A 12,605-nucleotide genomic window follows, 5' to 3' on the forward strand; every position below is an offset into this window, starting at 1 on the left:
CAAAGTGAAAGGTTGTTTTGCAAATAGACTGCTGTAAATGTTCTTTATTTAACTTGACCCACTGCACTGAGAGTCGTTTTACCATTGTTTTACAAAGTATGTGCTTTTTTGTTTACACCTCCAAATGTGTGCTTCATACAACTGGCTAAATCTGGGATTTGTTTAAAGCCAGTCTGGATTACTCGTGTTGGTCGCCTTGTTGGGCATTGTTGTAAAACAGTGCCGCCAGTGCTACTGTGTTCCTATAACAGCTGTATCCATGACACAGGTCAGTGAAGTGTAGAATGGAGGATTGTTCCTGGGAAATAAATGTATAAATTAAAACTACGAAAAATGTAATTAAAATGCTTCAAGGCTGAAGTTGTGGTTAGTGCTCGGTTCGCGTACTCATGTTGATGTCAGAAGTGCAGGCAAGATGTCAGCTGTCTGGCCTCTCATATTTACACTCCTCTACTCTGGGAACAACAGAGGCTCTGGCACTGACTCGCATCAACCCCTTGTCTATTTGTCTCTTGTGGGGAAGCCTTATTTTTGGAGCGTGCTACACATTACACGCCGCAGTAAAAGATACGGCCTACATATTGTAGTTTACTGAATTACTCAAACGAAGGACCCTGGTCAAATTTCTGCTGTGTATGTGCACCGAACACATTATCCCACTGCACACCATCATGTGTGTATGTTTAGGGAGAAATTAGAAATACATCTTAGATTTTTTGTTTAATGAGGAGGTTTTCACGAGGATGCATCCCATCTTATTAATTTGAGTTCTCAAATGTTATTATCTCAGGCTTGAGATCTGCTTAATGACTTTTGATTTTGCTCTTTTTTTAAAGCCTAATTGCATCCATAATCTGCTGCCGCGTTGTATTTTCCTCATTGGGTATTTACACTCTGTTGTGGATTTCGTGAGGATTTGGTTATTGACTGATATGAGTGTGCACGGCACACATTTGTGGTTGTGAAATTTAGCCTATTTTAAGAGCTGTATTCTCCTCACTTCAGAATCAAGTTCAAGATTAAAACTATGGGTATTTGGCTTAGTATTGTCATGGCCATAACTTTTTACACCACAACTACAGTAACGGCGTAGCAGATGATGCAGCCTGTGGCTGATTCACAGTGAAAACATGTAGCCTTAAGAGGTTGAAAAAGTCTGAACAACAGCTGAAAGGGGTGCAGGCTTATATGTAGACAATATTATTCGGGCTTTACTGTCTTTTTTTTCTGCACGACTGCCCTTTTGTCCCTCTATCCCCACTTATGCCTTGCTTGCTCTGTGCTTATGCTGCGCTGCCTGTGTCTGTCTGTCTGTAATCTTTAATTGATGCAGACCAGATTCTTTACACTTGCGCTTATTTATACTGGACGCTTCAGTGAGCTGAAAGAACAGGATGGAGACACTTTCACTCTCTCTTCCACAAACACACAATGAAAACCAAATCACCTCCACCCCCGCTACGCCTCAGAGCCTGCTTGTGTAGCCAGCCCATTCAAGTGGTGTGTAATTGAAAAATAAGTTTCTATCCTTCAACCTGAAAAGGCTTTTTTTTTTGTTCAGAGCTAGGCTATATTTATTATTTCTCCTTATCCTCAGACATTACCATTCATGTTTGCATTGACATTGTCACGCTGTGATGTAGCTCCACTTACTCTTTTCTAGCCGTATGGTGTATTATTGAGGGCAAAAAATGTGAGGTGAAATGATGGTGATGAGAATGTGGGATTATTTTTATGATGACAAAAACTGTTTTGTGTCCTTTGGAGAGCAACTCCCACCAATATATGTTTATGTGATACTTGCCATTACTTTCAATTCTACAGTGGCTTACAAAGGCAACTTAATCAATTTTCTGGTGCTGTTTTCAATTCGAGGCTCAACCTTTGACCCAGGGCTAATCAATGCAGGTTAGACATCTCAGCCTGTGGAGAAAGATGGGGTTAAAGAAGTAACAGCTAAGCCAATAGTCTTCTCAGATATAGATTTATATCACTGACCTTTCATGCGTAGAGCACAGGGAATAGAACTTTCTTCGGGAAGGATATTACGAAGAATCTGAAGGGAGAAAATGATGTTACTGTCCACCTCTCGGTTTCTTTTCCTTTTTACTACTCTTTCTTCAACATTTGTTCCATGTTTCCCTCCCATTTGTTCCCCTTCATCTACTCCATCTTTTCTTTTTTGGTTCTCCCCACCACTCTGTTAGCGGGGAACCAGGCAACCGGCTTAAAGGTTTATTAAATTATTAATAGTCTTTATTAACAATATCGCTACCAAATTAGGTATCTAATGTTGGGTGGCATGCTGACATTTGGTGTGAACATATTCATGTGGGTGGCTAGACTGTAGGCTGCCTGGCGCGGTCCGTGTTTACATATTCAAATAATTGCTAAGGGTGAAGTGCTCCCATGGAAAATTGTGGAATAACTGTTGGAAGCTTGCCGTTTATGCACTGACTTGATTTTTGCTTGTTCAAATGGGCAACAGTGGTCCAAGGTATTGAATAATTTAAAACATTTCAAGAGAGTGTGGGTGCGCAGAACTTTACAATTCCAATTATGCAAAAAGTAATCACCTTTTCAAATGTCAAAATCATATACTTAGGAGATACTGAGACATAAAAAAAACTGAATTATCCCCAACATTTCACCAAAATGTTCTTTATTATTTATTATGTATTCCTCGCTTTAACCCAACCCAGTTTTGATTAAAAGCGCCCTGAGGAATATTATTGGAAACATGTTTTCAGTGTTACTCACCTGACAAACATGTTGAACTTCTTTCTCATAAAACTTAAAATATTATTATTTTTGGATTGTTGGGATTGTTTACATGTTTGCTAGCATGCAATCTTCTTCCTTGACTTTGCAGCCATTAAACTACACAACATTACGCCACTCAAACAAATCCCTCTGGTTAGAACATTGCACCACAAGTGGTCAACAACTGCTCTGGGTACCTTTTAACAATGCGTTGTACTTTTTATTTCTTCTTTCGGGTGTTTGACCTTCACTATGCAGAATAATGTATGAGCCATAGACTGTAGACATGAGCACCATCAGCGGAGAGAATGCACGTTTTAAGCCACTTCTGCCATGGGCTCACTCGGTGCTGCCCGGTATGAGCAGAGTTTGACACTAGAAGACGATTAACACGTTCTTCTGAGGGAGGGGTGTTTCTCTGTGCTCACCTTAAATCTAATAACACACAAGCAGGATTTTGTGATAGCTTGGAAGACAATCATATGCAATTTACACAAGTGGGATGGTATGAGTGCACATAGCATACCGCATTGATAACGGATGTTTCACGAAAGAGTGTGTGCTCTGTGACACATTTTCTTATTTATAGATCTAGGAGTAACTTTTAAGAATTTTGAACCATGTAATTGAACATTTTGGGTTTAAAGCATGTATTTTTATGAGTATTAAATAATATCTGAAGGGGATTTTGAAATTGTATGGAAAAATGAGAGATGTTTGCTTTTGTTAGTGCCCTTGTGTTCTGAATATAATCCTTAACAGACCAGCAGCCGTGCTCATAATGCATGTCACTTATATCTTAAACAGGGGATAAGGAGAGATTGCATTAGGGATGATATTGCCTTTAGAAAATATTCAAAAATATACCAAATGGGATTTCATAATTTCATTATCCAGAACCACTGGGAAATTAGACTCATGTTTATGCTTGGAGTTCCTTTTGTTTCAAATTATAATTGAGGCAAGAGAGGTGCACTGTATATACTCTACCAGCAACAGCAGCTATGCAAAAAGATGGTGAGGGAAGCATTTCCGCCTGTGTGAAGCAGTGAAACTTCCTAAAAGTAGTGCAAATGTAAATGCTAATTAGAAAAAGTATCCAGCTAAAGCAGGAAAGATTCTACGCCCTATGATTTAAAGGTCTAAATAGGGCCTTAGTGGACACAAACATAGTGGAGGGTGGGAGGCAGAGGATGCGTGTGCAGAGGCAAGGATAGTATAGTCAATATTTACCCAGAGTAATTGGTCTTCACTTCCCCTAGCAAGATACATAGACGTCCAGCGTCATGCCGGCCTTATCTCCTCCAGTTTTCCCACACACCCGCTGCGTGGCCACAGTTCCACACAGCAGAGTTGCGCAACTGTGCATAAAGTCCCAAGATATCCAAGACATAGTAGTTCAAAGCATATAGGAGGAATGAGGGAGTTCCTATACATTGCCACGTCCATCCGGGTTCTCCAGCGTTGCAGTGCCCACAAAGAACAGCAGCGTGTTATTATTCTGTCAACAAGCACACAGAGCAGTCTCTAAAGTCGTAATGAGAGGAGCATGCTACTTCCACGGTCGAAAGACAGGGGTACAGCAATAAGATGTGCTGAGGCTACCAAAAGAGCCACACACTCAAAACCGGCACTCTTTTTGTCCGTCTCTCAAACACGCACAACACGTACTCTCTTTCTCTGTGCTCTCTCTCTTTCACGCTCGTGCTCTCAAAGCAACTCTTTAATTAACCTGACGCCTCTCGAACCTCTCGAAGCTCCTTGAAGTGTTTTTGCATGGCTCCCTCCTACTCGTGTATTGCGTGGGTTTAAATGGACATTTACAGAGCATTTAGTTTAGTTTATATGTGGACATTGAGTGGCCCCAATCACATTCAAATTCAGAAGCAATAGATGTCATGTGTATCTGCTTGTCAGGTTGTGGGCCTGTAAACGCTCATGAAGGCTGCCGGCTGCTGAGGAATCCATAGCATGCAAAGTGTACGAAAAATAACATTATGGCTACGATATGAAGAACCAGTCAGATAGAGCTAATTAAGGGTGTCCAACATGACTGTGTTGTTGCTCTCCAAAGAGTGCATCTCTGTGTAGGTCTCTTTGTCAGAGAAGAGCCGAACCAACAAGGACAGGAGGGGATGAGCCAGGATAGACTGTTTGAATATGGTGCCATGACATTGGGTTGTTTTCACACCTAACGGATGCCTGTTTCTAAGGCTCCTCGTGGTAAGTTGCTGTCTCCAAGAAATGGTGTCTGCACACCACTGGGATGTGTGTTATCCTATATGTACTGAAATATTACACCACACAGGTGACACTAAGAAGCATGCGCAAACAGTCTGCTATTTGTTCTAATTTTGTAAAGGTAGCTCTAATATTGAATATATATTCACCAACAGTTACATTTGAATCATAAATGGTAATTGGAATGCCTTTCATCACAAGAGCCCTTGCTCTTTATCCATCCCTTCCCCTTCTGTATATTGCAAGAGGCAAAAGATGGGTTTGCATCATCCCGTCAGAGGATTAGAAGGGTCGTGCTGTCTCATGAGAGGATCTATCTATGGTTTCCACAATCTGCTGCGGTAAAAGAGCACCAGGAGAGCGATGATGTAAGCGCGGATGGTTTCTATGTGTCAGTTACTCAGCTGCACTCTGAGAAGTAGCGACTTAAGTGAATATCAACTAGCTTTGAACCTGTGAGCTGTGGTTATGAATTCACAAACACTGAAATGTCAAACCTTGTTATTCGTACAATGGATCCCTCAGTAATGTGCACTGCCTCGTCGAGGATGTGTCCCTGTAATGATTAAATAGAGAAAACAAACCGTGCTCAAAGTGAATTCATTTATCTGATTTATTTTGAAATAAAGAAAGAACGGAGGCTGCGTCTTTTCCTTAAACAGCACTATCGTATTTAATCTCTTTGAACACTATGAAATATGGGGAAAGAGAGATACATTGTGGGTCCCAATCAGTCACTTTCCTGGTTAACCCCACTGTAATGAAGTGGCCTCTAGCAGCTGGACACCGCTTCCAGCACTGCAGCATGAAAGTGTTCCCCGGTCTGTCCGGAGCGCCTCATTACCGCCCTGTAGTATTGTTTACGAGCTAAACTGTTCACCGCATAGTGTCAACCCTCAGCCAAAAGACCATGTTTCACATTCCATCCTATTATACCACAGCTGCACTGCGCCAACGATAAATGCCCGGAACGAGCTCAGGGCACATACTGCTGTGTGTGCGTATATGTGCGTCTGTGTCCAAGACACAAGCTTCATGTTTATTTGTTTGTTTGTTTGCGATTGTTCTTTGGGTGTTTCCTTATCTGCCTGATTATGATACTGCCTCGCTCTAAACTTGACTCTTATGCGCACAATACTGTTAACACTGAATGACCCCCCTCTGCTTTTGTATTCATGAGATCGCCCTCCGTTTATTTGCAAGCGGATTGATATAGCTTTTTAAAGAGAGACTCCGCCTTTATTGTTTGTCCATCTTTAGAGAATGGAGATAATAACGGCCTCCCGTTTCGCCTGTGTCGATGCATATTGCTGGAATGCAATATCCCTCCACATGTTTACCTTCTTCATGGTGTGAGATCGTAATAATCAGTTATCTTTCTTTCTTTTCCTGTGTCATTCTATGTGTTCCTCAACCAGAGAGCCAGCTTCTCCCTGGGAATAACTTCACTACGGAGTGCAACATCCCCGGAAACTTCATGTGTGGCGATGGGAAGTGTGTCCCAGGTGGGTGGCAGTGCGACGGATTGCCCGACTGCTTTGACAACAGCGACGAGACAGGCTGTCGTAAGTCCAGTTTAGACTCTTTTTTTTTTTTTTTTACAACCCTTAGCTGTGCCTTTTAAAGCGATAAAGCCTGATCGCCTATTTAGAGTCACACCAAATCTCAATTCCTGAACTCCTCTTGCTATCCAACATTCTCCCATCTCTACCCATATAAATTCTCTGCCAATTTAAATGAACTTTCCTCCTCCATCCTTGCCTCTCCCACACAGTGTGCACCCGTCCTTCCTGTTAGACCCACGGCCCCAGTTTAGCACCAGCGCACCAACTTAACGCCATCAAAGCAAAGGCCGATTACGTCTGTGCGCAGGAATAGTAGCGCATGCATAATTCCACTGTAAGGCCACAGTAATAGTTCCGTTTTGATCCTCACTTTTAGTTGACTTTGATCTCTCTGGTCTGCTGCTCCTCCTCTACCCCCTCCCGTCCGAGCCAGAGCTCCACACAAAGATGAGACTGCTGATGGAGATTGACTTAGAGGCCCCGCCACACTGAATGGAAACCTCCATCTCCTCATATATTCATCTCTCTAACTGTCTCGTGCTCTCATTTTTGGCTTTTAATTTTAATAATTTGCTTCACAGAGGCTTGTTTCCAATTAGAAAAGCATAATCATCTTCTTAGAGTTTTTTTTCTTTCCCAGCTTTTTGCCCTGCCCAAAAAAAACAAAACATGTTGTTTGTCCTCCATTCTGACATTTAATTTCCATATTTTCTCTCTTTTTGCTGAGGGAACAGACAGACTACTCTTGACAAAGCTGTGTTCCGTGTTATGCCAGCACACATACAGACACACACACTCAGCCCACATAGTTAAAGATTGCAGTAATAAACCTTTTAGTTTGTATTACCGTAGTCATTTACTTTAAATACATGGGGACATCCCTGTAACTTAGAATACGTCATACACTGCTTAGATGGGTCCTGTGCCCATGATTCTCATCATTCAATGGCCTTAAACTGTCAGCAACTGTCAGAACTATATTCCGATGTACTGAAGCTAATTGCATCAGAATAAGATGCATTAAGTGCTCCTGGTTTATCTAGTTACGCAATTTGTGTTTCAGTTTGTAACACTCAACTTCACTTCCAGAACTTTCACTTTGAACCCTCAGACAAGCAAGACTTTTCTGTCTGTTGCTGACACTACATGCTATCCTGTTATAATAAAAGCACGTTATCATAAAGCATCACACTCAGCCTGCCTATCCCGGTTGTCAGAAGACTATTTCTGCTTGTTGACGACATCTACATTATCTGCTCTGACATAAGTAGGCCTTATTATCCTCAAATAGATGGCTACTTGTCAGTCGATGTCTCTGGCGACTGCGTCACAAAAACTCCTCAGACAAACCTCTAGCTCCATTAGGGGCTCTGCAGGGTCAGACAGACAAGGGAGCAAGCGAAGGAAAGGAAGTAGAGAGGAGGACTCATTATGGTGGCTACAGGAGGAGCTCTGTCTGGCTGTCTATTATCTGAGGGGAACACGATGCCTGCAAGCTTTGAGACTGCAGTTCTGGATTCTCCACAAGAGCAATCTTAATTAGACACCCCCCTCTAAGAACATGTATTGGAGATGGTACATTTGTGTTGTCTAAACTTATTTTCTTTCTGTCATTGAGCTACATGAAAAGTTTTTTTTAAATGCATATTCCTCACGAAATGCTAAAAACAATGTATCTGATAATGTCTGGCCATTGTCCTTTGCATTCCACCACAAGAGGGAATGTTCTCCCATCTGTAACATGACCGGGTGTAACTTTTTTGACCACTTTTCTCCCTTAATTAGTCTTATTTATACATACATACATACATAATTACAATAACTTTATGTGTGAACCTATAGAATTCTTTGGTACATATTTAGCTCCCGGACCGATCTCTATTTTGACCACTTTGGCACCAGAAGACAGTCGTAGTGAGACAGTACATGCTCTGTGAGCCCACACTGTCTAGCCAGCAGATTGTGCTGGTGTGGGTATCTCTGATCCGATGAATACTTATGCTGAGCCTGAGGTAAAGGTCATATATGGTGACATATCCCTGGTGTCTCATTAATGAGAATTGTGGAAACTATGTAGCTAAAGGGGAAACACAAAGGAGAACAAATCCATTTGGACTTGCATGGAAAGATCAATTTTCCTTTGAATCTATATGAAATTAGTAAACTTGAACACAGTTTTGCAAAGCACACCCACTTGCATATACTGTGATTGTATCGGTCCAATCAGTACAAAAGTGCTTCGCAAGACCGAGCAACCCACACATGAACTGACGATGACACTGTCTGGCAGAGTTTCATTTTTCACTAGCAGAAATAAACTTTTTTTCTGGCTGTTTTGTTGATATGACTATGTTTTATTCCAGTGCCGTCAGCGGGTGAGGAAGTTCAGAATATAATCATGCAAACCTGCGCTGCGCTTGCTCGTCTCTGTCCTTTATTTATTTACTTGTTGTCGATGTGTGTGTCACAGTCTGCTACGCCTCATAGGCCAGGAATTGTCTCTCTAATGGTCAGGGGAATGTTTATTCACTTAGAAAAGACAGGCTTCTCCCTTCCTCCCGAGCCCTGCTGCTCCTCTCTTGTTTGTTTGTTCTTCCGGTCCCCTCTAGCACAAAGGTCAACTTGAGTCATGTAAATATATTTTGCTTGCTCTTAAATGACAGTCTGGGCTGAGAGAAGATGCAATATCTCCAGCCTCTGAGTTTATTGCATTTAAGATGCCGCTCATTGTATTACTCTCATGCGACGCAAGGCCAGGACCCCCCTACAAATAATTTTAATCAAGTCAAAAGAAATGTTTTTTTAGTTTTTTTTAACCTCTTTTTTTATACCACATAACTGAATATAAGATATCAGAAGTTTTTCCAGTATCTCCAATACTGAACATCTGCTTCACGTGGGTGTGCTTGTATGTATATGTGTTGGCAGATCTGAGGGGTTTTCAAGCTATGATTCAGATACAGGCTGCTGAGTAATTCCTCACACAAAGAGGTCAAAAGTACCACCCTGCTCGCCGGTGTCCATAACGACAGCCTGGGAGAGTGTTAGACCAAATGGATCCTGACAGAGGAGAGGAGGAGGAGAGCTGACTGAGCTTACTGGGCCTCAGAGCCAGGATTAGCCTCTTTGCCCTTGTCTGGGCAGGGCATGGGCAGGCGAGCAAGGACAGATGTGTAGTGGGGCTGAAAGGGTGACTGTACATGATGTATGAAGCAAGAAGTGGGGAATCAAAGCCCGGGGGGACTGGGGGCGAGGGCAGAAATGCAGTTTGGTGAGAGAAAAGACAGAGAAAGACATTTCAAAGAAATGTTGTGCTCTAAACTGGTCCTGCAGACTGAGGCCGTGGCCTTTCTGTGTGGAGGAAAGTAGGACTGTGCCAGTTCTACTTTCTCCATGCTTTCATCAGCAGCAGCGGCAGTGACTCTAAAAGATCACAGATCAGAGCACATCAACCACATTCAGCTCAAAATTTAAAAGAAAGTTTGCATGCTTTTAATCAAGGCTAATGTGCTCATTTTTCTACAATATCTAAATGACATTCCACATAATCTTGGGTTTCCAGTCACAAACCGGATGTTGCTTTGTCGGGCCATCCTCTTCTTTAGAGGAATGGTCCCCTACCAAGTGTTTGAAAACGCCAAAGGGGTCGCAAGAGACATCTGATGGGTCACATGATGGTAAATAGGCGGAGTGAGATTCCAGAACAGTTTTCTTCTACACAAATATGTTTGTTTTTCCGACTTCTTTTAAATAATTCCCATGTTTTTGTGAAATAGAGGATGATCATTTAAGCCATCCAGGCTTCAAAGCAAGGCTGGATAACTTTTCAAGAAGAAATAACACAATCTTCCTCCTCAAATGACTCGTTGAATTCATAACCAATAAAGTGAACCGTTGCTCAATTCAAAGCACTCTCTGGTATAACCAGCAGCTAATGGTATCCAATGTTGTCACACTTTAGATGACTATTGCTGCGTAACTGTAAGTTGGCGGATTTGATGACTTCTCTTTACTTGAGCTACACATTTTTAGCTGTACTATAATTCTTTAATTGTCACTTTGGGCCACAGTGGTGCTGGTCAGCAAAAGTGATGCAATCTGGCTTTAAACAAAACCATTTCTGAAGGGAAAGTTACCAATCATAGACATATTGAACCTGTGACCTGTGTCACTAAGCAAACCTTCGTTATTCATAAACATTTGCTGCAACATGACCTATGTATCAATTGCACAGTAGTAGGGACTCTCACTCCTGGCCACTCACTGGGCGACACACAGGATCAACAGCAAATTGGAGGCCCATACTCAAGGTGGCTCAGTTAGTTTAGAAGTCTATTAATACTTCATAACAATGAGGGGATATAACCATGTGGAGTTTATAATGTTATTATTATTTAGGAGAAAGGGGAATTAATTTCAGTGGATTACTGGAATATTATCATATTGCTTTCTGTAGTCATAAGACAGCCAAAGCCTGGAGCAGCATCAATGGTGCTTTTTGTTTTTCTGTGTACTGACCTCCACAACATGCCCAGGAGATATCAAGCTCAAAAGAGCTGCTAAATGCTGATCAAAAACAACGTTTTCCTACACAGCAGGGGTGGAAATAGCTAAAAAACAGATTGGTTATGATTTAGATATTGAGACTCATGCTCAAACCCACCCTGTGTAAGGGTTTGCTAAGATTCTGAGTGTGTGTTTATTTGATAAGAACAATGACCAATACACCAGAGGTGTTTGTTCTTCTGTTGGCGCTCTGCTTCGTTGTATATAGGTAATCTTTGCTCTGAGAGTGTGTTTGCATGTGTGTCTTTGGGTGTTTACATTTGAGAGGACACAAGGATGAGAACAAGCAGGTGGGATTGGAAGACTGGAGCATATCTGGGTTTGCATGTGTTGTTCGAGCCCAGCCCGGGAAAAAAATGAAAAGAGGAAAATTAAAAGAACGTGGTGCTGTCCTAACCTTTTTCAGGAAAGGTTAGGACAGCGGAGGAAGGGTTAATGGGACGGAGTCTAGTGCATCCCCGTGTGCTTAATGGCTGACTGATCAATGAGCTGCTGTAATTAATACCAAGGAACAGGAATGAAATATTGATAAGGGTCTTACATGCAGCCTCTTAGTCTGATTATGTCTCCCGATTGCTCTTTTAGATTGAATGCTATCCTTGTCAGATTTTTTTTTCACAAATTAGGCAAAATGATTGCTTTGAAATGTTCAAAGGAATAAGAAATGCGGCCTTGTCACGTTACAGTATTGTTTTGGGCACTACCAGTTAAAACAAGGCAATTGTTGCCGTATGATGCTTTCTATGATGAATATTGCAGCAGGGCCATTATCTGGCAGATCTCACTCGCTGCTTCCTCCCTCGCTTTGCCTTTCCCTCCGCCTCTTTTACAGAGTTGCTGAAACATTACTGATATTTTGATCAGGCGCCCACGGTGTTGTTCATGAGCCACACTTGCTTCCTCGTCTAGCATGTAGTTTAACGGCTTTGCGCAACGCCATTGGCCTGTAAACACTTGGCCCTTGAGTTGAAGGCAGCTCCACAATGTTGCAATGCCTCTTCCTGCACACAGGAGGTTATTGTATTGTACAACTAACGCGTGGGGCTTAGACAGTGAAACGTACCGAATGATTATTTTGATCCCCAAGCCCTCTAGACTGAAACTACCCTTGCCCTTCTTGCTTACACCTTGACTCCATTACCTATTGATTTCCTCCCCGAAGAAACCTCAACAAGGTCAGAGAAACCTTTCAAGCCGTCAGCTGTCTCCACTCTTACGCAGCCTCGGTTCTCCCCCACTCACTCTACTCGTGCTGTTTTCTTTCGTGTTAGTCTCTTCCTCCCGTCTTTCGCCTCACGTTGTCAATCACCCATGCCCATCACGACCAAGCCGACTTGTGCCGAACAAGTTATTCTGGTCTCTGGGGAATTAAGGAGAGGGAGAAAGGCGGAGAAGTGTGGGGAAGGGCATAGAGGTGCATATTTGGTGAAGAGCAAAGCACTCTGTCTGCAACAGGAGTATTGCTGTCAG

General features: G+C 42.3%; 1 protein-coding gene across 2 annotated transcripts in view; it reads left to right on the top strand.

Annotated features, from left to right (window-relative positions):
• The window catches only part of ldlrad3 (low density lipoprotein receptor class A domain containing 3), a 69,319-nt gene that overhangs the window by 20,099 nt on the left and 36,615 nt on the right, over positions 1–12,605 (top strand). For both annotated transcript variants that reach the window (XM_034535222.1, XM_034535223.1), the window contains exon 2: positions 6,423–6,569. In XM_034535222.1, the coding sequence (XP_034391113.1) occupies positions 6,423–6,569 (147 nt within the window). The remainder of the gene's footprint in view (positions 1–6,422; positions 6,570–12,605) is intronic.

This window comes from Cyclopterus lumpus, chromosome 6 (assembly GCF_009769545.1).
Source record: "Cyclopterus lumpus isolate fCycLum1 chromosome 6, fCycLum1.pri, whole genome shotgun sequence".
NCBI lineage: Eukaryota > Metazoa > Chordata > Actinopteri > Perciformes > Cyclopteridae > Cyclopterus > Cyclopterus lumpus.